General features: G+C 42.0%; 2 protein-coding genes and 1 long non-coding RNA gene across 3 annotated transcripts in view; 1 reads left to right on the top strand and 2 right to left on the bottom strand.

The window, feature by feature from the left end:
- LOC309702568 (uncharacterized protein) overlaps positions 1–25,415 on the bottom strand; it is a 1,257,380-nt gene that overhangs the window by 1,160,324 nt on the left and 71,641 nt on the right. The gene's annotated exons all lie outside the window — the stretch shown is intronic.
- LOC309702641 lies at positions 4,399–5,906 on the bottom strand. Its single transcript, XR_014275661.1, has 3 exons — positions 5,840–5,906; positions 5,012–5,755; positions 4,399–4,850 (listed from the first exon to the last, which is right to left on the bottom strand). It is a non-coding gene; the product is annotated as an uncharacterized lncRNA (long non-coding RNA).
- On the top strand, positions 13,153–13,940 carry LOC309697315 (histone H1-like; the record flags this gene model as incomplete). Its single annotated transcript, XM_082519154.1, has 1 exon — positions 13,153–13,940. A coding segment is annotated over one exon (399 nt), but the record flags the coding sequence as incomplete, so codon positions are not given.

The raw sequence follows: 25,415 nt of genomic DNA, 5'->3' as shown, positions 1-25,415 counted from the left end.
ATGAGCTTTTTGTTGGTCTGATTAAAAGGTTAAATGTAAAAGCATAATTTAAACATGTGATGTGAGGTCATTAATTACAGTGCAGGTGTCCTGCTTTAGGATCATAAATTAATACTTCCAAAAAAGTAAAGTTGTAGAGAATCTATGTTCATTATCGTTGTTAATCATGGAAAGACAAAGACATCAGACTCTGCTGAAAAATATTACACCCTCCTACTCTCTGCACACAGCGGTCTGAGGGACCTTCCAGGATCGGGGATTTTATTTATTTTGTTCTTTTTTGGTCATACTGGTTAGTAGGTGGTGATTTTGTACCTGGTGATCTCACATTTGGAACATAAATTGCTTTGGAGCAGATTAGGTTCAAAGGATAACTTGGCTCTTGAAGTTAGCCGGATAAGACAGCGTTCTGCTTCACAGTTGAGGCCTCAGAGAGTTGTTGATAACCAAAAGTCTATCTTGTATGGCCATGCAGCATCTTATGACATTTTGTAACCTGAGCAGTGAAATGATTGCTGTTTTAGTGCACATACACAGTGTGGGGATCAGTATCAGGACAATAAAGTTATGGTGCAAAAAGCTGCATCTGGTCAGAAGGAAAAGCACGCACACTTGGAAGACTTGACCATTTGCACAAAATGAATGGCTGACACTGGACAGATGAGAGAATGTGGATGGTCACACCCTCGTGCATTAAAGAGGGCTTTCAGTTCATTGAAAACACAAAACCAAACACACAAAAGACACAATGAGACAGATGATCAGTTTGCTTCACTAAATCATCGACACAAGCCGTGTTGTAGAGGGTACTGCAGCCGTGGCAGGTTATCATCTTAATGTGGCCCTGACACTCCATCGTACGCCACAAAGCTGTGAATAAATGAAAAGCAAAGAGGCATCATCACTAACATAATAACTGTAGAAGTTATCCCGCTGCATTACATTTATCAGGATATCGTAATAAATGTTCATCATATGTTGCTTTGACCCATCATTGTTGTCATTAATATCGCTACGTGACACTGGACACTTCCTGTCATTCATATGTCATGACTTTGTGATCAGTGTAGCAGCTTGAAAATAACTGCTTGGTTAACAGCAGGTGTACAGGCAGGTGCTCTGATCAAATAACATGTTTGGCTAAAGAAACAGAAAATAAAAATATATAAATAGGAACACCCACATCTCTACTTCTTCTTCTATTTTCCATTTCACACTTACAAAAAAGTTCTCCTGCGTAGGTGTTGAGACAAATATGTCAATTTAATACTTCAGACAGGCCCCAGAGCAGGTCTGAACAATTAGTCGACTTAAAATCAAAACTGCAATTTGAAACCATGCAATTAGCAATTTTGCAAAGAAAACTTGGCTAGGCTAAGCTAAGCTAACTGTTAGACAAAGTAGAGGAGTTGGAAGAGTAAAGGATTCTGGTTAACTCCAGTTCAACTTAACATTAAATTAAACTGACAAATATCATGTTTATATTCATATCTTAGTCTTTTGATGAGCTCTATCTTATAAATCTATTAGACTCAGACGAGGTCGGCACAGGGACAGGCCTCGGGGGTCCAGGCCCACCCGGTGAAGTGCTTCTTCCCCAACATCTTCTGATGTACTTCATTTATACATTTTGGTAATGAAGTACTTAAACTACCACCTCACTGATTAGTTATTGCAGTGTGAGCTCAGTTCAATTAATCAGGTCACAGTAGTTTAGCACTTCTACAGCAATCATGCAACCAGCATGACTGAGGAGGACACTGGGTGGACGGGCTTTGCAGGTCAGACTTTGAAACTATCTTTTATTGTCATTACACCAAAAGCAGTGAAATTATATGCTGTCCCATTCAGTGCAAATAAAGAATCTGTGTTTACTGACAGGACAAAGCACTGAACATGATTTCATCTGTTAACCTGGACAAATTCCAAAACAATTCCTTATTATTTCTTTTTCTTAAGTAAAACCAGTAAAAGCTTCTACTTCAAAAATATGGACTTAACACTGAGATCCTGATATTTTAGACCAGTTGAATTTAGATGATCTTTTTTAGTTCGTTCAGTTTGCTGGTTCTAACGACGACGGTCTTCATCAGTTTTAATGTCACTGTGACTCATATCTCTGCATGGCTGTTTTGTTCTGAGTGCACTGTGACAATTAAGTTAAGATCCGGTGATCAGCACAGCAGCCTGGGAGTGACTGCTTGGTTAACGACAAGGTTTACAAGACCTGATCAAATGTCACACTGGAAATATTTTGCAAGTGAAACAGCAAAAGCAAATGAAAAAATGTAAATATGTTAATTGGACCACCTACATTGTTTCGAGAGCAGGGGTGAACTAAAGAGTGCGACCCATCACTTCAGTTTCAGCATATAATTTCTATTTAACACTCAAAAAAATCTGTTGTACAAGTATTAAAAATATATTCACAAATGAAATTTACATGCCTAAGATGAAAACATTACTCATACAAGTTGTCAGGTAAAGTCTATAGCACTGTTACATCTAAATATGGACACTGAGCTGGGACTTAACGATGTCACAGATCTGAGCCTCTGCACCTTCACTATACGTTTGTGTATGTCAGGCCTGTCCTGTATCTCTCCACCACCTGATCCAACACACCACCAAATCCTGATCAGCTGATCATCTCTGCTCCTCTAATCACCTGAATATCCAAGTATCCGAAAGTGTCCATCGATCTGACAATACAATTGTAAAATCGATCATTGACCTGTGCCCTAATGTGTTCTGTGCACTTGTGAACACACTTCCTTATGGAGTACGTTTATTAAGGACACTCTTTCATTAGCACACAGGTTCAATAACACAACAAATAACCTCCAATAAACCTTTTAATAAACTGTCATTGGAGGCTGATGTGTTCTCTCTTGGCTTGTTTTCTTGTTGTGTGCCACACAGAAAATAAATGCATGGTGTCTTAACTCACTGATACGGGGATATCAATGAGCACAGAGTCCAGCCAACGATGGCACAAAGTCAAACCTCCTTCAAGGAAACTGGAGAGTCCAACACTGGCATTGAGGCTACCCCAACAATATCAATATGGTGTAACTTCCTGCTCTAACTCAGGCTCCTTCCCCACAAGAAAGATGATATTTTATGTACTCGAAGTCAGACCTGGAATCTGCGGGTCAGACTTCCTGGGCCCCCGACCCCTGACCTCTGAGATTTTCATGTCTTGTATTTTATAATATTTATCTTTTGTTCTCCTGCCAAAATTGTAAACACTGTCATCATGCCATATTGCACTGTTGTTCGATCAGCTTCATTAAATATACTTTTATATATACTTTTATCCTTTGTTTTGTTATACATCCATTTAAACCCTCATATGAAATTATTACAACCAACTGGTAGTAAAACAAAAATAAAAAGATTGTTCAACATTTTAACTGCAAATGGTCAAAACATTCACTTTATTTGCCAAAAATTATACTTAAAAAGGGGAAAAAAGAAGTGTTAATAGTTTATTTGAAAGGTCAAAATATACCAACACATCTTTTATTTTAAATCTATTTGTTTGTGCATTAATTTTTTTTTCTAAAGCCAGATGTGGAAAAACAGGCTGCATCTACATGCAGGTTCTTGTGGTCAGTGGTCATCATATTTGCATTATCTTTCTGAGTCACAAGCAGGGAAGTGTTAAAGTTTCCTAGAAGTGGTGGGCCAGTGATGTAGGTGTGGATGCAAAGGATTATTTGAGGTGGTGCTGATCAGAAGTATAAAAATCAAAGTGTCCAGATCCAAACACACTTTGTTCCTCTGTGACAGAAGTGAACTATAACTCACAGCAGCATCTGAACTGCAGAAGAGATCTCTGCTCATCTCCGTCTGCATTCCTCTTTTGGTAAGAACTTATTATGTATCATTTAAAATGATTTTCCTTTTAAAGCTGGGCAGCAGGCTCACGTTGAACATCTCCATAAACTGTCATAATTCTGCTGCTACACTAAACACTGCATTCGGTGAGCATACTAAACTTACGTAAGCTGTATATTTGCACGGTGAGAGACCTGTTTTTGCTGATTTGTGTTCAAATACAACAAGATCTTATTTAAACTGACTGTCAGATGTTGCCTATCCAGTTATGTAATGAACCCACTATATACATTAACCACAGACCCTTCACGACATCTTCATCACCTGCTGTTCCAGACAACCAACTTATACCTGAACCACTGCAGGTTAATCATCATCATTAGTAAAGGAAAAAAAAGGTGAGTGTCTTAATTTGGAAAAGCTTGAAATAAAAAATCCTATAAATTACACAAACAGATACGAATTGGAGGAAAATCCATAGTGTCTTGAGTTCTGTTTGATTTTAATTTTGCAGTGTGTCATTGTTACTACAGAGCACACTGAAACATATGACAGGAAAGAATAACTGAGTGCAGAAAGGCATTTATATTAAATCGGATTTAAACTTTGTTCTTAATGAACCGGATCTATTATGACCTGGACTTTTATCTATAAAATGGGCTTGTGAAACCCAGAGAAAAACTCTCTCAATATATCTGTAGATATAAATATATATTTATCCAAATCACATCAAGTAAAAAAGGCAAAATGACAAAATTAAAAAAAAATAATAACAAAAAGTATAAATTAAAACACAAAATTTTAAGGCAAAAACAAATATCTTGATGTCTTAATACGATGAATATAAAATATAAAGTAATACAACAAGGTTAAATATCTAAACATTTAAAGACAACTACTTCAGCTTTTCAAAGCTTCTTTTTCCAGTTGAAAATGACATCATCACGCCTGAATCTGCTTCCAGGAGCCGTCCAGATCAGGCTTGTTCAGGATATTTAGAAATCGTCCTAACAATTGAAAAATAAAAAATAAACAGAGAACAAAGTAATATATATGATTATAAATAAATAAAAAAGAAAACTATAAATAAAACTACTTCTTTCATTTAAAGAAAAAGGTCTATCAGTCCTCTTGTCGTGTGTGTTTGCAGCTCACAAAGACGACTTACTGAGCTTCAGGATCCAAAAGGATGTATCTGCCAAATTCTTAATGTGGAAAAATGTCCATGTGTTTTCTTCTCCAGGAGACGATGAAGACACTGTTTGTCTGCATGATGCTCGTGCTGCTCTTTGCTTCCGGATTTTCCAAAGTGAACAATTTTCAACCAAGCGAGCACCGACCTGAAGAAACACCTTATGAAAAGTTTAGAAGACAGCATGTAGATGCTAAGATGACTGAAAAGCTGTGTAACACAGAAATATCAAATAGGAATATCTACAAAATTGACAACAGTTGTAAGGAAACCAACACATTCATCCTCAGCATTCCAGCAAAGGTCAAATCCATTTGTAGAGGTGATGGGAGGTACGATGAAAATAGCGGCATGACGTATAGTACCGCAACGTTTCGCATAATTAAATGTAAGCTAAAGCATCAGGGAGCCAGGAAACCCAGCTGCCAGTATGAAGGCAGGCTTCTCACTAACAGGATCATTGTCGTGAAATGTGAAGGGAAGTTACCTGTGCACTTCGATCGGGACCTTCTACCCTCTGAGCGCAACGATGGCGAGCAACTCTGAGGAAAGAGTGGTGTGGAGGGGGGGCGTGGTCTGCGATGCTGCTGCAGGTGAGATGGATGTACCTGCGCTGCATTTGCTATCACGCCTCGCCAACTTAAAAGGCTTTGTGCTGTCTGAGTTGTTGGTGTTGTGGATGTGTTGGCTGGCAGTCCACAGACAGACTGATTTACACAACTGTGGAAAAAATAAAATTAATAAATAAAAAAAATTGGAAAACATAGATGTGTCATTATTTCATATAGATTTCAAATAACATACCATTTGATGTCAACATGTTTTAGTTGCATTTGCAGTGCTCGTGCTGTTATATTCTTATGATTCTGTTCTCTCTAAGTATACATGGTTAAACATTTCCTAATACAAATAACTACAAGCAGTATTCTACCATATACAAACTTATATCACTAAAAGATTATACTGACTACTGAATACAATTTTCCCTTGACATTCCCTCCTGTTGTCAGTAAAACCTTTAAAGTGAGATATCAGTTTGTAACATCTTGTTGTACATTTTCTGTCACATCGTCATTAATCACACAAAGTCTTCATGTTCTAACAGGCCAAAGTTATCATCATCATTTGTCACAGCTGTATATGCAGCAACAGTAGAAAATATTATGCGGTTACCGTATTTTCACGACCATAAGGCGCACTTAAAAGTCTTAGATTTTCTTCAAAAAGTGCGGCGCGCCCTATAGCGCGGTGCGCCCTATGTGTTGTAAGGAGGACGTAGTAGAGAACACCATGAGAACGCTAAAGGGTGAAGTGTGGGCGTTGATCGTATATACCGGGACAATCGCACATACCTGTATAAAAGAACAGGTATGTGCATTATGCAGGACATCGTTGTTTTAACAACCCTGAAAATGGCAAAGAGACACGCTTACGAAGCACAGTTTAAACTGAAGGCCATCAGCTACGCGGAGGAACATGGAAATCGAGCAGCGGCGAGAGAATTTAAGATTAACGAATCGATGGTTCGCAAATGGAGGAAGCTGGAAAACAAGCTCCGGCAGGTCAAGAAAACGCAGCTGACTTTCCGCGGACATAAGGCGAGGTGGCCCGAGTTGGAGGAACAACTCAAGCAGTGGATCATTGAGCAAAGAACGAGTGGGAGAAGCGTTTCGACGGTCACCATTCGACTAAAAGCGGTTTCGCTAGCAGAAGAAATGACAATTGAACATTTCCGAGGAGGTCCGTCTTGGTGCTTTCGTTTCATGAAACGGTGCCATTTTTCCATCCGGACCAGGACTACGGTAGCGCAGCAACTTCCAGCGGATTATAATGAAAAGCTGGCCATCTTCCGCTCCTACTGCAGCAAACACATCGCCGACAAACACATCCAGCCCAGCCACATCACAAACATGGATGAGGTGCCGCTCACTTTCGACATCCCAGTAGCGATACGCACAACGGGGCACGAAAAGTCTTCTTTTACTGTTGTGCTTGGCTGCCATGCTAATGGACAGAAACTGCTGCCTATGGTGATTTTTAAGAGAAAGACTTTGCCTAAAGAGAAGTTTCCAGCAGGAATCATCATTAAGGCAAATGAAAAGGGCTGGATGGATGAGGAAATGATGAAAGAGTGGCTGAGGGAGGTGTATGTAAGGAGACCAGGTGGTTTTTTCCACGCATCACCATCGCTGTTGATCTGTGACTCTATACGTGCCCATCTCACAGCCGATGTGAAAAAACAAGTGAAACGAATGAACTGTGAGCTTGCTGTCATTCCGGGAGGCCTGACAAAGGAACTCTAACCGCTGGACATCGGTGTGAACCGCCCGTTCAAAGTAAGGCTGCGAGCGGCCTGGGAGCGATGGATGACCGGTGGAGACCACAGTTTCACTAAGAGTGGAAGGCAGCGCCGGGCGAGTTACGCCACAATTTGCCAATGGATTGTAGATGCTTGGGCTAACATGTCTGCTGGCACTGTTGTTCGAGCTTTCGCAAAAGCCGGCATCATTTCCGAGGAGCCGCACGGCACGGAAAGTGACTCTGACGGTGAAGACAGTGAACCTGGCATGTTTGATGGAGATTTAGCGCAGCTGTTCAATTCAGACACAGAGGATGAGGACTTCGATGGGTTTGATTGATGATAAAAATGTGAGTACCAAACTTTGTTTTGCTCCTGCTTTATTTTTAAATATGCACACTTGTATGCTTGTGTGTTGATGATGACGATTACCGGCAATAGAAATGTGAGTAAGGTACCGAATTCAGGTTTGCTCCCGCTTTATTTTTAAATACGCATACGGTACTTGTATGCGCCCTATGGTCCAGTGCGCCTTATGTGTGTGTTAAATACAGTAAGGGCACACATAACTGAGACTGCGCCTTTTAGCACAGTGCGCCTTATGGTCGTGAAAATACGGTAATCAGGAGTCTTAGGCATGGCAATATACACATTACAAAGACACAAAATAAAAGTAAAAATATCCCAACTCCGATGAGTAGTCTTTTTAGCACCTGTAACCAGGAGCCAGTGTATAGCCAAGAGAACCAGTCACTTGTATCACTTACATAGTCCTGATTTTGGGCCTGCTGGATCTGTCTCAAAACATTCAGGGCGTCAGTCATGTTTGATGAATGTACGTCGTCTGGTATGTAAGTGCAGCATGTGGTATTAAAAAGGACGCAAAGTCCCCCTTTCTCTGCTAATATCATATCCAGAGCTACTTGATGTTGCATCGCTGTAATCCGTAATGCATCAATTTCCTGGTTCTGCTGTTCGTTGATCTTACATGAAGCGTTCAGGAAAAGTCCAAACCGGTAATCCAGAGTTCCAATTCTCAGCATACTTTTTCCAGCTCCCACCCAGGGGAACAATGAATGGAGTACTTTCTGTCCAGTAGTCCATAACTTGAATTCCTTGGGCACGTTGCCTCCCCATATCGGGTCATGTGCTTGAAGTTTAGGAATCACTAATTTTCTTTTCCGGCGTACTGTAGAAGTGGTGTTCACTGCAGTCATCCTGAAGGTGTGGTCTGACAGGAATATAGGAGCACATGTTCCTGTCCAGTCTGGGGGCAATATGAAATATGCCCGTTGTCCACATAACCAGGCCATTCCTTGCACCCAGTACGTGCCGTTAGAGGGTCCACTCATGTTCACAGGTGCGCCCTCTCCGTGGCCTGCAGTTTGGACACAGTTTGTGGTGTCTCCAAGGGGTCTGTTACCTTTCTCTTGCTGGTAACACATGGAGTGGTTCTTTCCTGGCACTTGGTCCAGGAACACTGGGAAATGGATAGAGATATTCCGATTTGTCACATTGAAGTCGATCCAAAAGAGTTGATCACATGTTCCATTACTAAGTCCAACAGCGTGTGAGATTTTATCGTCGATGATGATTCGGCTGTGTTGGAATCCAATGCCAGCAAAGCTGGCTGCACACTTTGCTTGAGTGTTGTTCATATATTCGCCATATAATGTAGGGTGTGTCAACGTGCTGGGCATATGAGAACAGACATAACAGTCTGTATTTGCCGATTCTGCCTTTGTTCTGTCGTGGATATAACGGTACTAGGCATTATTCATCCACGGATGAATGTGATCTTGCGTCATGTCCCTTAGGTGAGAGTTGTCGTGTGTCCATCTCTTCTGCCTGCCTCCTGGTTCAGCTGCTGTTGAGGTCAGCTGAAGTCCTGTAAGGGTGAGCATCGTAGTCAAGGTAACCAGGAGGGTCCACCTCCCCATGGTTGCACACAGATCCATCACACCTCACACTTGGTTGCCCTAGAGTTGATCAGAGGCTGGAGGTTGGAGTGCGAGCTTACCCTACGGGGGCTCAATCAGCACTCCCCCCTCACCACTGAAGCAACCAAGCGTGAGATTTCTCTATTGTGCTGTCTTGAGGGTGTCGGGGTTTCCTGGGACCTCAACCTTTTTGCAGTGGCTCTGATGTATCCAGGAGGGTCTCTCCGCTATTTTGCAGGCAGATGGAGTGGTCAGAAGCACTTGAAATGGCCCCTCCCACCATGGCGAGCTCCAATTTTTCCTTTGGAGTACTCGAACAAGGATCCAATCACCTGGCTTCAACCTGCAAGAAATAGGTGAAAGAGAGTCTTGCGGCAGTTTATTATTCAACACAACTTCTCTGTTTGTTAACACTTGAGTCATCCATTCTGCCAGAGTGGTTTCACGAATCGATTTATCTAGTGGCTCGCTAGTAACTGGTAGCGGAAAAGGTCTCCCATGTATAATCTCAAATGGGGACAGCTTGTTGCTTCCTTGTGTTCCGTCTACGTTTAAGTAGAATGTTTTGTCATAATCTGGTAATGCAAGCACAACGTTTGTTTGGAGCATATTTTTTAATTTATTAAATGCTCCTTCTGCCTCTGGTGTCCACTGTATTTTATCTTTTAAAACAAGATTTTTTCCATAGATTAAGTTTTGCAGTGGTTGCACCTGTGCCGCATATTCTGGAATCCACGCCCTGCAGTAATTACATAACCCGAGAAAACTCATCATCTGTTGCTTAGTTTGTGGCTGTGGTGCATTTTGTATAGCTTCTTTTCTTTTGTTTAGGAGTTTCCTTCCTTCACCTGAGAGGGTATGGCCTAAGTATGCTACTTCAGGTCTCCATAATTGGAGTTTATTCAGAGACACTTTGTGGCCTTGCTCTGCCAGGTGACGCAGCACAGCCATAGTGTTCTGTTTACACCCTTCCTCTGTGTGGCCAGTCACTAAAATATCATCTACATAAAGTAGAAACTGTTAGATTTGTATTGTTGATTGTCATTTATGCTTAGAAATATTTAACCACAGATGCTTAGAGGTGTATAATCAATTGTGTAGTGATAAGTTGTGTGATCTTTAACAGGCTACAGAGGCTTGGTGTGCATTCCACACTAGAATGCACACCTACATCCTGGGAGCACGGGAAGAAGTCGCATCTTGTTTTAATTGTTTTATGGTAGGATTAACGTAGTTGCGTCTGTTCTAGTCTAAGTGCTCTTTGTTTAGATGAACTGCAGGACTTCCTCACCGTGTTATCTAGGATGAACCATCTAGGGTGAGGGGGAGGCTACCCTCTTCCTGACCAAGGATGTTTGACCCTTTGATCAGCAACACACACACACACACACACACACACACACACACACACACACACACACACAGGCAAGGTACTCTTTGTTTGTATGTAGACGTCGTATGTTAATGAACCTATGCATATTCATGTAACCTCAATAAAAGGACAGTGTTACGGGAGGACGGACGAGAGCTACTGGGGTCAAGCGAAGGAACGGCGTTTGTCTGGTTCTCTCCCGTGCACGAGTACCATGAAGAAGTTTGCCTACTTGCGTCTTGCTTGCAGTGTAATTATATTGTCTTAACGTTCCAGCGAATAGGTTTATGCTACAAACCTATCATTAATTGGTCCTTCGAGAGCCGGAGCCCTGGAATCGCATTCACCGAGGGGAGGAGAGGCACGCTGAAAGACTGACGTCAGCCAGGAAGTTCCTGTGGATTCGCGGTCTATCTTTCTCCTCGATGAATGGCGATCGGCGGGATTCGAAGCTGATATTACACGCTAAGCAACGCCAAGTAAGTTTGAAGAGGCCGACTCTATAACCGTGTCGTTGTGCAGTCTCCGCCATTTTGTGAGGCGTTGAGAAGTTCGCTGCTTTGTGGAGCGATAACTGGGTTTGTGTCCCGAAAAAGAGGTTTTGGTTAAATCGCCCAAGGGTCCCAAGCGTCCGGTGAGTGTCCGGTTTTGAAATCGCCCTGGGTGTGTGTCCCGAGCGTCCCTTCATTGGGTTTTGTCGCGCGAGTGGGTGAGCGTCCCACAACTGGGTCAGGGTCCCGAGCGGTCCGGTGTGAGTCCGGAGTAGGCCTATTTTGTGTTGTTGTCATTGTTGTCGTCGTCGTCGTTTTTGTTGTTGTGTGAGTGTGTGCGGAGCAGAACACGTGGTCTGTGACACCGACTGTTGTTGTTATCATGGGTTTCTAAGCAACCAAGAGTGAGTTGGAGGGAGACAGACGTTTGTGCTGGACTTTGCTCCTGGTAGCTGACACAAAATGTTAACTCTTTAGCTTGCCCTGATCGACAACAGCCTGTGTGCCAGACCATAGACGTAATTGAGGTGGATAGTTGTTAAAAGTAATCTACATTAAGCTTGTGGTTGCTTAAATTCAGTACAATGACATGTGAGGTGAAGTGATATAGGTAAATATTTAAACTAATGAAGTGCATAGAGGCACTTGACCTGTGTGAAAGACTGTCGTCTTGTTATGAGCCATTGTTGAGATATGGAGCACACCTGTGAAAACAACTAATATGCTGAACCCTGTATGAAACATCTAAAAGTACATGATGGAGAAGCTGAGTTGAATATGAAAATGTAAGACTTTGCCGCTGTGGGCAGAGCAACTACTGTGTGATGTTGCGTTGCAGTTTTTTTTTTTCTTCTGAGCTGATGAGCAGGCTACACATTATCAGATCGAGAGCTGTCTGAGAACTACTCTAAGAGAGGGAAACAGCGCTATGATAACTGTGATAACTGGAGTGTGCAGCGTTTCCATGAGCAGTTTTCCTGAATCTTGACTCTTGTGTGTGGAGTGTTCATAGCATCAGCATCATGTTTTTGTTTATTTGTTTTGTTGGGTTGAAAATAATTAAATAAACGTGTGATCATGCCTATGGCTCACCATGGCACATATCTCCAGCCATATGATTTATTTATGCAGATGACAAAGTGAGTGTGAATGTGTCTGACATCACAGTGTTTTTGTGCACTGTGCAAGAGTAATTGCCTTTGATTGTGAGTGACAGCGGTGATTTTGCAGGTCACCAGCTATTGTAAATAAAAAAAAAGAGTGAATAAGAGGGAGAATTTATATTGTAGAAAAAAAATAATCATAGGAAAAAGGTTTTGTGTTGATCAACCAAAAAAACAACTATAATTTCATTTTCTGCTTTTAAGAAAGGATTGTTCACAAAAACACAGAGCGAGAGAGAGAGAGAGATATGTGTTGATTAAGCATTGATGATAATAATGAAAATGTCTTAGTTGTCACTTTCAGGTGAAAAGCAGACCTGAATCAATTTTCCACATGCAGCGGTCGGAAGAAAAGTTATAGTTTAACAATTGGAAACGTTCAAGCCAAGTTTCTGGCTGACTTATTTACAGCACGATCTGTCTCAAAACTCTCACTCTTCCCTGAAAAAACCTGATCAGCAGCGGCAGTATCGGAGCAGAGGCTGCAGAAGCAAAAGCAGCAGAAGAAGAAAGCAAACCCATCTTCCTGTCTGATTGAATGAATTCCACGGAAGGGCGAGCAAGATGGCGGCGTGAAGAGGTGTTTTTGTTCGAGCGCTTAGCACGAGACACTTATTTGACGTCTTTCTGGCTTTCGGGACTTTTTTGGAGATCAGCGCGCTAAGCTTGCTGGATTTGAGGCCAGGTTCTGCGGCGGCAGCATGTCGAAATGCTCAGAAAGGACTGAGTGACTCGGGCAAGCCACATGCGGCTAGCATGCTGGCTAGCGACCATAGCTACATGAAAGAAATGGACCCTTCATGATGCGCTCAACGTGCCGGCGCTGTGGTGGGAAAGGCTCCATCATAAACACGTCCTGCGCCCTGTGCAGAGGTTCAGGCCAAGAAGAAGAAGACGACGACTTCCAATCCCAAGAAGGTCGGCCCCAGTGTGGGCGAGCTGATTGTGAAAGCCGTGGCCGCCCTCAAGAAGGCTCTGGCTGCCGGAGGCTACGATGTGGACAAGAACAAGGCCCGTGTCAAGACCGCCATCAAGAGTCTGGTGGCGAAGGGCACTCTGGTGCAGACCAAGGGCACCGGGGCCTCCGGATCCTTCAAGATGAACAGGGTTACTGAGACCAAAGCTAAGACGCCCGCCGCGGCCAAAGCCAAGAAACCGGCAGCAGCTGCTAAGAAGTCGCCCAAGAAGGCAGCAGCAGCACTTCAGCTACTAGACAGGACAAAGCTGAAGGAGAACTGCCGGGACTGTTGAAGTGGGAGAGGACAAAAGAGTGAGAGGACAACAGAGTGAGAAGACTAGGTGAGAACACATAGGAATTATTTAATGTGGGAAATCAAAATTTGGGTTAGCAAACCTGGGAAAAACAAAACTGACTGCTTAAGTTGGAAAATTGTGAAGGAGTCTGAAACACTGCAAAAATAGAAACATATACAAAATCACACACACAAGCACAACATGCATTAACCCTACTAACACAAACACAAGAGAGCTTATGAAGATTAGACAACATCTTAAGCGTGTGAGTCTGTTTATCATCTTGTCCAAGTCACCTCGTGTGATGCAAAAACCAGTGGACTCATAGCACATTAGTTAAGAAGTGATCAAATAATAGCAGAGAAATGTGTAGGAAAGGCAGAGAACATGCTCTGTTGGATATGCAGCTCCACATACATGCATTAAACCTGCCTAATAACAAACACACATGCAATGAAAATTAGCTTGTTATCTTTCATCAGTGCTAAAATAGTGTCAATTTAGCAGACACTTGTTATCAAATGCTGAATTTATCCAATGCAAAAAATTGACTCTCTAGGTTGCAGGACAACAATTTAAACTTTTGTGGGAAAAAAGATTCTGGTTTGACCAACCAGTGATCAGATAATAAATTTAGTGTTAATATAGTAAATTGGGAGAAGCTTCCTGCTTGATTGATGCAGCACAAGTTTACTACTAAATTTACTGTATGAGGGAAATTCTCTTTTAGTGATAACATTTTGAACATGCATTTCTGTTGTCCTGTCAACTTAGTGGGTTAATAGCCGATATGCAAATTATTTGATTGGGTTTTAGATTAATGAAAGGTGACTGAATTCTAGTATGAGTGAATGAGATGTGTTGGAGTTGTTGTGTGTTGAGTGGAGACTCTAAAACACTGAGTTTCCTGCTTTGATGTGCGAGTGAATCCTGTATTTAGATACACAACTCTGAATACGTCAGAACAGACTGTTTTGTGAAGTGCATGACAGCATGTCACATGTTTTATGATGAAGGGAAAAGGAAAATTGAATAAAATAGATCTGTGACCTAAATGAGTGAAGAGCACAGACCTGGGGATTAAACTCATAGCTAATAAGGCATTAAGGTTATGTTGTTTTGTGCAGCTGATGGTTGATTTGGAGTGAATCTAGCTGATGATTTTTCTTTTGTTGTGAAGTTGAGCCTGCCGATTAGTATGATGGTATGATGACCCATGCTAATGGTATGATTTACCCTCCTGAGATGAGGAGCTTGTGTCATGACTTAACAAGGCCTTTTTATTTTGATACTTTCACAGTGCACTGAAAGTTTTGTTCAATAATCTCTGTTCTTTAAGCAGATCTGCACGTCGGGAATTAAAAGCGCTACACGTCGTCAAGAAAATTGTGCCAAGTGAGTTCTCCACATTTAAATGGACTCTGGAGAAAGCCACTTATTTGGGACAATTATTAAATGACAGTCCCAGTCCAAAAGGATTCAGCGATGTAATCCAAACTAAAGTTCTTCTTTTTCTTTTTGAAATGACGTCATTTTGCTGAGAGTGGAAACTAAATGCGACGATAGGTTCCACTATCAGCAAAGAAAGAAAGAATGAATGCATGAATGAGTGAGTGAAAGGAAAACAAACTGACTGACTGGTAAAAGCTGACAAAAGCTGACAAGACTTTACTGATGTAACACGACTGTGTGAAGTTGACCCCCGCCTGGCAGGGGTGCAGATGAGTCTGTGTGTGCTTCCCTTTACAGAAGCAGAAAGATGACAGCAACACTCGAGGTTGCGGGATGATTTAACATTTTAAATGCCATTTTCTGTGTCTGTGAATTTACTATGTGTGTGTCATTCACTAGCTTGTGTGCTCACAGAGATAACTGTGACAAAGTATGCATACGCCTGCGCAAGCGCTAACATTTGCATTTTCGTTTTTACAGCATTACGGTTCTTCATGTGTTTGATCATGTGATTTATAGGAATACTGGCTAATGTTTCTCTACTACAAGATTTCTGGGTTTATGTGTGAAGAAAACTGTAGTTACAGGCTATATGTTGATGGAGAAATTAATATAGTTTGAGACATACTGTGATGAGACCAGTGTTACTTTTTCCACAGTGAGTGTTAACTTTATGGTGTTTTATGGCACCTCTGGAATGTGGATGGCCGACGCCTGCCCACCAGGATGGTCAATGTGTATTGCTAATGTTTGTTTTTCTGAGACTGCATTTAGAAGATTCAGCTGAAGCGGACAAGTGACATGAGTAAAACAAATAAGAGATTACGGTAATTATGGAATAGTTTATTATGGGCTCATTTGCTGGCCACTTTTGAACCCATAATAATAATATATGAGTGGAGTGACTTTGCTTAAGAGAAGTCACTGATTACATTAATGTTAACAGAGTACATGGGATAATCCATGTCTGAGGTGAATTAGGGTAATAGTTGTAGTTACTGATTTGAGAAAACCTGCACATGACACTTGTCTTGCTGATGTTGAATGCTTATTGTTCTTATGATACAATTGTTTACAGGTATGAAGTTTGATTTCACTTCCAGATTTTGCTTTCCAGGCCGTGATGGTGTGTATGCAGGCTCCTGGGAGAGCCAGGTGTTAAGCAAACTTAATATGCAACACACGCTAACATCTTTTATTGCAGGGTTACGGAGCTACTCCGGAGGAGGTGCCCTGATGTTGCCTGGGACATGATCTAGCTAATCTTTTTCTTTAAGACAGGGATCCAGGTTTGGTGAGTTGACGCATGGGAATGTCCATGCGTCAAGAGGTGGAGTGCAAGGATTAACATTAAACAATGTTTACTATTATTGTTGCAGTGATTTGTGTGATTAGCCGTTTTATTTACAAGTATTAAACCTATGCAAGTGGTGCATCCATGTTCAGATGAGGCTTTGATGGCCTATAAGTGAAGTTCACTGAACTAAAGAATGTGGTTTGATGATTGTTGACATGCTCTCCAAATAGAAGTTTTTCTTCTTAGCAAGGAAATACAGGTGCAGCAGTAATCTCCTGAGAAATCTTCAGAGGCCCAGTGAGAAGCGTGAACCATTCCAGGCATAGCTGACAGCCAGGCAGTGGTTGAGGTCAAAGGTCAAGCTGGTTGGGGCCCATCATGAGATCAGACCTTGGAGCCACAGCAAGGACCATTTTAACTGCCTGCAAAATAGCGAGAGACCCTCCTGGATTTATCAGAGCCACTGCAAGAGGTCGAGGTCCCAGGAAACCCCGGCACCCTCAAGACAGCACAATAGAGAAATCTCACACTTGGTTGTTTCAGTGGTGAGGGGGGAGTGCTGATTGAGCCCCCGTAGGGTAAGCTCGCACTTCAACCTCCAGCCTCTGATCAACTCTAGGGCAACCAAGTGCGAGGCGTGACGGACCTGTGTGCGACCAGGACCCTCTTGGTTACCTTGACTACGACGCTCATCCTTATAGGACCCCAGCTGGTGCCGGAAACAGCTGAACCAGGAGGAAGGCAGAGGAGATGGACACATGACAACTCTCACCTAAGAGAGACAGATCCAGCAGGCCCAAAATCAGGACTATGCATGACGAGAAGGAGTGCCTGAGAGGATCGTCCACAGGATGGGAGCTGAGGCCAGGAGAGAGGCTTCAGGAGGATCAGAGATCATCTTCAGCACAGCAGACATCACACAGAGAGCTGTGCTACTGAGCTTCCAGGAGATCAAGAGGAGACTTCCCACAGCAAGATGTTAAATAAAATGAAACATTCAATATTGACGCTGAGGAAGACAACTAAGGTGTACGACGTGCTCTGCCTTAAACCTTCAGCAGCGTTGGAACATGAAAACTCGTGGGATGAGGGGAGCGTGCCAAGCTCCATCGACAGCGCAGAAGGAGTTCGAGGATGACGTCATGATTCTGTGAAAGCACAGGAACCAGAAGCTATGGTGGTGATGACAGCAGTTTCCTATGAACATCACCTAATGCTGTGCCACTATACTGTGCATACGATGACACTCTGAAGGCTGCTGGGATCATAACAGCAGTAAGACAACTGAACCCTGCACCCTTTCCACAGAGGTGTTTCTCTGCAGAGCGTGGACAATGACGGAGTCGTAAATATCCCCCTCACAAGACGAAGGTCTGAAGTCAGGTGATGGGGGCTGGTAAGAGGCCATAAAACTAGAGTGCTGAGAAGTCTGCAGCTTGGAAATAGCTGAGACCCATGTTGACAAACAACAAAACTAACTGGTATGTTTGAATGTTTATTCTACATACATTTGGATTCTGGTCCTATGGACCACGAAACAACTAGAAGAGACATTCATGACGCCCTGCAGAACTCAAACCACTCTGCAGAGAGACATGTGATTTGCACACCCGGAGGAAGCATCACCAAGCTGAGATGTTTTTGAAAATGTTACTTTCTTAGTTTCACTATTAAATTAACAATTTCTTTGGTTGCTCGTAAGATGCAGTTTGCCATGAGATGAGCTCAATGAATGGGGTAACTGCTAATACATTTATTAAACTGTGTAACTTTTACAGTAATTTAGGGTGATTTGACATATGCTGAGTAAAAAAATGTTTGCATTGAAACTGTCAGACATGAGGTATTCATACCTGGGAACTTTTCAAGCATAAAGGTCAAAAAGGGGGGAAATGTTAGATTTGTATTGTTGATTGTCATTTATGCTTAGAAATATTTAACCACAGATGCTTAGAGGTGTATAATCAATTGTGTAGTGATAAGTTGTGTGATCTTTAACAGGCTACAGAGGCTTGGTGTGCATTCCACACTAGAATGCACACCTACATCCTGGGAGCACGAGAGAGGTCGTACCTTCTCTTATTGTTTTATGGTAGGATTAACGTAGTTGCGTCTGTTCTAGTCTAAGTGCTCTTTGTTTAGATGAACTGCAGGACTTCCTCACCGTGTTATCTAGGATGAACCATCTAGGGTGAGGGGGAGGCTACTCTCTTCCTGACCAAGGATGTTTGACCCTTTGATCAGCAACACACACACACACACACACACACACACACACACACACACACACACACACACACACACACACAGGCAAGGTACTCTTTGTTTGTATGTAGACGTCGTATGTTAATGAACCTATGCATATTCATGTAACCTCAATAAAAGGACAGTGTTACGGGAGGACGGACGAGAGCTACTGGGGTCAAGCGAAGGAACGGCGTTTGTCTGGTTCTCTCCCGTGCACGAGTACCATGAAGAAGTTTGCCTACTTGCGTCTTGCTTGCAGTGTAATTATATTGTCTTAACGTTCCAGCGAATAGGTTTATGCTACAAACCTATCAGAAACTGTCCTTCTGCTGGCAGAGGGCAGGACATCATTGATTTCTTTAAAGCGTCAGCATAGAGAGTAGGGCTGTTTTGAAATCCCTGAGGTAACCTAGTATAGGTATATCTCTGTCCCTCAAATGTGAAGCCAAACAGATGTCGCGCATCTGGATGTAAAGGCACTGAGAAAAAGGCGTTTGATAAATCTATCACTGAGAACCATTGTTCCTTTGGAGTGACTTGATTTAGTATAGTGTGAGGATTTGCGACTACCGGTGGTATCGTTTCAGTAATTTCATTTATTGCTCGCAGATCATGTACCAAACGATATTTTCCAGTGTTAGCTTTCTTAACTGGGAAGATTGGAGTATTGCAGGTAGCAGAATTAGTTTTTATTAGAATTCCTGCTTTTTCCATATCTTGTATCACTGGCTTGATCCCTTCTATTGCTTCCTTAGATAAGGGATACTGTGATTTAATGGGCCTGTGGGATGAAATGGTCTGTACTTTTACCGAATCCGCGTTTTTTATTAATCCCACATCTGTTGGACCATCCGACCACAGTGTAGAAGGTAAACTTTTAAGTGCTGGCTCTTCCTCTAACGAGAGAATTTCTCATTTTTGCGTACTGTCGTACAAATGAGTGTTGGGTGTAGTTTTTACCACCCAGCCTAGTGTGTATCTCATGCACCCTGTTCTTTTACCCTGTGCCCAACCCTCTACTTCCGTAGGTGTATATTTATCATTTTCTACTTTTTGCAGGATGTCACCTAATTGGTTCCATTGTGTACTTGTCGTTTTTGCAACTGACACATGGGGTTTTGTGATCCTATTCAGGTTTTTTATTTGATCTCGTTGGATCACGGAACATACTGCATTTCCGCTTTTTGTAACATATAAGTGTTGCAAAGTCAAATATGGGCTTTTTAGGCTGTGCACCTGTTTATCATACAGAGGGTCTGGGCCTGGGGTTTGTTTATAGCGCAGGGTGTTGTGATACTCAGTTGGCTTCATTTTTTCGGCACTTGCGGGGAGATGCTTTTCAGCTGCTTCTTTGAGCTGCATAAGCGGTGGCAAATCTAATGACCAATAGTAGTTTGGCTCTCCCTTTCCTTCCCTCTGATAGGGGTCTCCCTCTACTAACATTATTTCTGCCGTCATACCTGTTTCTGTGGGGATGACTCCTATCCCTAATTTTGTCATCGCGTCTCTTCCTAGTAAGTTCACTGGGCAGGTTGGGTCTATTATACACGGCATGTTACAGGAGCGTTGACTGGGTTTATGCAAAAATGTCGGTGGCATTGTTAGTGGCTGGGTTTTTACATGCCCTGACGCTGTTTTCACCATTACTACTTCTCTAGAAAAGGTTGTGCGTGGGGGCTCTGCTTTAAGCACTGTTTTACAAGCTCCTGTGTCACACAACACTTGCAACTTTTTGCCATTTACATAGATCGTAAGCGTTGGCTTCCCGTCCAGTAAACTTACTAGCTGATGAACATTATATACTTCAGTTTCATCCTGTTCTAAATTATTTTCCGCATTTGTTAAAACTTTTACTTCTTTTTCATCTATGTGGCTCTCTTTTTCAGCCATCTGGGTGTTTACAGCCACAGTGGTTGCAACTAGTCATTCTGTGTCAAGTGTTCTTTGTCTCTTACAGTCACGTGCAAAGTGTCCCTCTTTTCCACACCTCCAGCATGTAGTGTTAAAATCACTGTTTGGTGTTTGTCGAAAACTGCCTCTACCTCTTGCTTCTCCTCTATGCATTCCTCTCCCTCTCCTTTGACCTCTGAAAACTCCCCTGTAGCCCCCACTCCCACTAAAAGCCGTAAAGACGGTGTCAGTGTCTAGGGCAAAAACTGAGGCCTTCTCTTTGTTTTTCACTACTGTTTGTGCATGATTAGCATATTGAAGCGCCTCATCTACTGTGCCTGTATCTTGTGTTACCCAGTATTTTTCTACGTGAGACCTAATGCTTGGCAGTAATCCTTTAATAAAAGCACGTTTAAATTGTTGCTGGTATGGTGATTGCGGGTCATCAGCATAATTTAGACCTGAGTTCTGTCTGACAACTGGTCTCAGCCTGTCCATGTATTCATGTGGGTTTTCCATGTTACTTTGTTTAACTTGGTCTATTTTACCATAGTTGGCCTTTGGTGCTAATTGTTGACGGGCCCTATCAAATACAGGTATTAATGCTGCTTGGAGATCAGCATGACCTGGGGGAAACGCTCTACCATCTGGTAGGGAGCCAGTAGCCTTCCTGTATTAGTGGAATGCCTTTTATTACATTCTGCCTATCTTTATGTGTCCACGGACGGTAAACAAGGATCGTGGGTCTGTCATCCCTACCTCCTCCATGACTATCACCTAGGAGCGTGCCATATCTGGGGTTTGCCACTTCAACTAATGGACACGCTAATGTAGATGATGGTGGCGGTGGGTCTGGGTGTGAACCACGACTGTTGCACCCTTTTTCAGAGCCATGATCAGATCTTCCTGGATGAAAATCTATTTCATGCTCAGCTAACAGCGTTTGTGCGTCCCTGTATGCATTGTCAAGTTTAATTTTCCTATGTCTTAGCCACATGGGAGATCGTTCAAAATGAGGTTTTGATGTAATGCTGGCTGTTTTTCCTACAGTTGGTGCGGAAAATTTAACGGAGGTGTCTAAAATAGAGTTATGTGGGTCTATTAATGGAGGTCTTTGTTCGGTAAATGCTTGTTTTGTAGTTTCATCATCAGGGGTTATTAAAGCTGCTGCTAGTTGTTTTTTCTTTTCCTCTTTTTTTATTTTATTTTCAGTTCTCCTTTCAGTTTCACTTTCCCATGCTTGGAAAAACCTATACTCTTCCTTACGTTTTAATTTCTTTTTTTGGGTCTTTCGTTAATGTAATCTCTTGTTTTAGGGCAGCTCCCAGCTGGGTAACAGCTGAGGGGCTGCATTTCCCTTTCCAGTTACAGCTTTTTGTTTTTCGTGGATTTCTCCACTTATTTGTCCCGCGCCTGGACATGTCTTTTCCAGCCACTGCTCGTCAGCAGTGAGTTTAATGGGCTGATTCCCCATTTTCACAGAACTGCAAAGCTTTCTCTGGCACGCTCGACTCAGGAATGGTTTACTGATACGGCCTTCGACTTCACCCTAACGGTGAAGCGGTATCAGTTTTATGAGATGAAACTCAACCTTTTTCCTTTGTCACCAGTACATGGGCTCTTGCAGGATGCACAAAAATGGAAGTAGTTCAGCAATATATTGTGCTGTAAAATCAACTTACTTCCAGACACACACACACATATGGACATTTGCGCACTTTTATAATTTGTCACGAAGTAATTTCAGCTACTTCTAAAACTGGTCGAAACACAGTTCTTTTCGGCGAACTTAAACCTAATTTGTCACGAGATAATTTCAGCTACCTCTAAAACTGGTCAAATTCGGCTCCTTCCGGCGAACCCAACCTAATTTATCACGTTACTTAAACGTATTTTTAATTTATCACGTTACTTTAAATCTTTGCGGCCGTCTTTATATACCAAATAGTGTTTCTCACCCCCGATGTCCCACTGACGGTTCGGATCACCAGACTGAATCCCAGCGCCGTGGACCTGGTCACCGGCCCAGACTCGAATTCACGCTCTGGGACTCTCTCCTCGTCTAAGAGGGCTGTGCACAGACTTCGGTGCCGGCTCCCCACGGCGTCAGGAATCAGTGCTGGATCCTGGAACAGAGTCACAGATAACAGTTCTGATATATTCTGATCCGGCTCGAAGGACCAAGTAAATGTTAAGGAAAATATTCTAAAACACTTCTTCAGTAAAGACTCAGAGGAGAGAAACACAGACAGTTTTACTTGTTGCTTAGCAAGGGCAGCTCTGAGCTCTCGCATGAGAGTGAGGGCTCAGGGACCCGCGCTCAGAGACTGCCCCGGTCTTTATTTTATAGTTCCAGTGTGTGTGTGTGTGTGTGTGTGTGTGTCCCCATAAACAACTTCCCTTAACCTGCTGGTCTGGAAAATCCAACAGTTCATCTATATGTAAAGAAGCACTTAAACTAAAACAGACATAGCTACGTTAATCCTACCATAAAACAATAAGACAAGGTAGGAACTCTCCCATGCTCCCAGGACGTGGGGGTGCATTCCTGGGGTGCACACATCCTGTCACTACACAATTAATTATATGCCTCTAAGTATACATGGTTAAACATTTCCTAATAAAAATAACTACAAGCACTATTCTACCATATACAAACTTATATCACTAAAAGATTATACTGACTACTAAATACAATTTTCCCTTGACACACTGTTTGTCTGCATGATGCTCGTGCTGCTCTTTGCTTCCGGATTTTCCAAAGTGAACAATTTTCAACCAAGCGAGCACCGACCTGAAGAAACACCTTATGAAAAGTTTAGAAGACAGCATGTAGATGCTAAGATGACTGAAAAGCTATGTAACACAGAAATATCAAATAGGAATATCTACAAAATTGACAACAGTTGTAAGGAAACCAACACATTCATCCTCAGCATTCCAGCAAAGGTCAAATCCATTTGTAGAGGTGATGGGAGGTACGATGAAAATAGCGGCATGACGTATAGTACCGCAACGTTTCGCATAATTAAATGTAAGCTAAAGCATCAGGGAGCCAGGAAACCCAGCTGCCAGTATGAAGGCAGGCTTCTCACTAACAGGATCATTGTCGTGAAATGTGAAGGGAAGTTACCTGTGCACTTCGATCGGGACCTTCTACCCTCTGAGCGCAACGATGGCGAGCAACTCTGAGGAAAGAGTGGTGTGGAGGGGGGGCGTGGTCTGCGATGCTGCTGCAGGTGAGATGGATGTACCTGCGCTGCATTTGCTATCACGCCTCGCCAACTTAAAAGGCTTTGTGCTGTCTGAGTTGTTGGTGTTGTGGATGTGTTGGCTGGCAGTCCACAGACAGACTGATTTACACAACTGTGGAAAAAATAAAATTAATAAATAAAAAAAATTGGAAAACATAGATGTGTCATTATTTCATATAGATTTCAAATAACATACCATTTGATGTCAACATGTTTTAGTTGCATTTGCAGTGCTCGTGCTGTTATATTCTTATGATTCTGTTCATTTTATGAGTGTATCCTTCAGCCTTGCTTCACATATTTACTGCTGCTTGATCAGCTTTAGTCCTGCTAGCATCAGCACAGGTAGAAACAGATCACACATCAGAGAATCGGCCGTGCATCTAAATGCAAATGGAAACTAAAAATGAAAACATAGATAACTGAGCTGAACTTCATAGATCTGAAAGTTGACCAATGCATACATAGTGCTAAAAATCAGGTATCGGGAAAACACATTATTTTATATTATGCTGAAGTCAATTGTTATCCTTTTTAAAAACTATATCATATAATAAAGTCTGTTTTGAAGTTTACTATGGTAAAAAAAATATTTTAAGGCTCTTCAGATATACTGTAACTTCATAGGTATGAACTATCAAAGCATTTTCATCATAAATATAAAACTTCATTAGGTAGATCTGTTCAAATACTCATTAATGCAAATATCTGATCAGCCAATCACATGGCAGCAACTCAATGCAGGTGTAAAAGGTGAGGTCTAAAAAGAACCTTTAAGAAAATATGAATCATCTTAATCAGTCTTTAATTATGAAGCAATGGCCTAACTCCCTCTGACAAACAGACCTGTGGCAAAATTTATAAACCACTTTTGACTTTTTCCAAGGTGAACATTGTCTGGCAGCAGGTGCCCTTCCCCTCCCAGATCACGGTTCATATCTGATTTTCAGCTCTGAAGTTTATTTTTCTCTTCATAACAACTGTGCAAAGGATGATTTCTGAGGATGATGACTCATTTAAAATGCTTGGATGCTGACAATTATGCAGAGTCAGGCATGGAAAGGCTGCTCTTTGTGACAGGTGGGTGCTGTCATACATGGGTGTAGCTGCCAGCTGTCCTCGAGGCTTCACCTCTGCTAAACGTGAGTCTCTGAACTTGACCTCGTCTCATAAACTCTCCTGTGATTTTTATTTTGCATCCTTGGTTATTCAAATGAATGATTAATATATTAATATAAATCTATACAGATTTGTCCACACTGGATATGACAGTAAGAGTTAGTAAAGCTCTGTTAACGTGTCCCTCTACAGCCTGTTGTTTCTTAGTTTCACCAGTGAAACTGAATTAAAAACAAAACATAGATGACATATTGTCGCCTAGGCAACCACCAAGCTCCCAGTGCCTACAGACATTCACTGAAACATGCTGGTCATTGGATCGTTTGAATAAATACCTTTAACTAAATATCAATGTTTTCGACATGTCTTAGTTTACATTATTACACAGTTATTATGAGAGAGCACGTCTAATATTTTTCCACTAAACAGTCGTCTTCTCCTTTGGTTTGTTTGTAACAACCATTTATAAAAACTTGTGTTTTGCTTTTGTTTTATTTTTAACTGCAATTCTGGTCGAGTAGCTTTTATAGTGTTAATTCAACATATACTACAAAATAAAATGACTTTTTTAAAAGTACATTTGTGGACATTTTATTTTCAAA

This window comes from Aulonocara stuartgranti (assembly GCF_965226115.1).
Source record: "Aulonocara stuartgranti genome assembly, chromosome: 3".
Classification (NCBI taxonomy): Eukaryota; Metazoa; Chordata; class Actinopteri; order Cichliformes; family Cichlidae; genus Aulonocara; species Aulonocara stuartgranti.
The sequence above is the reverse complement of the archived record's forward strand: the minus strand, read 5'-3'. Positions and strand labels throughout refer to the sequence as shown.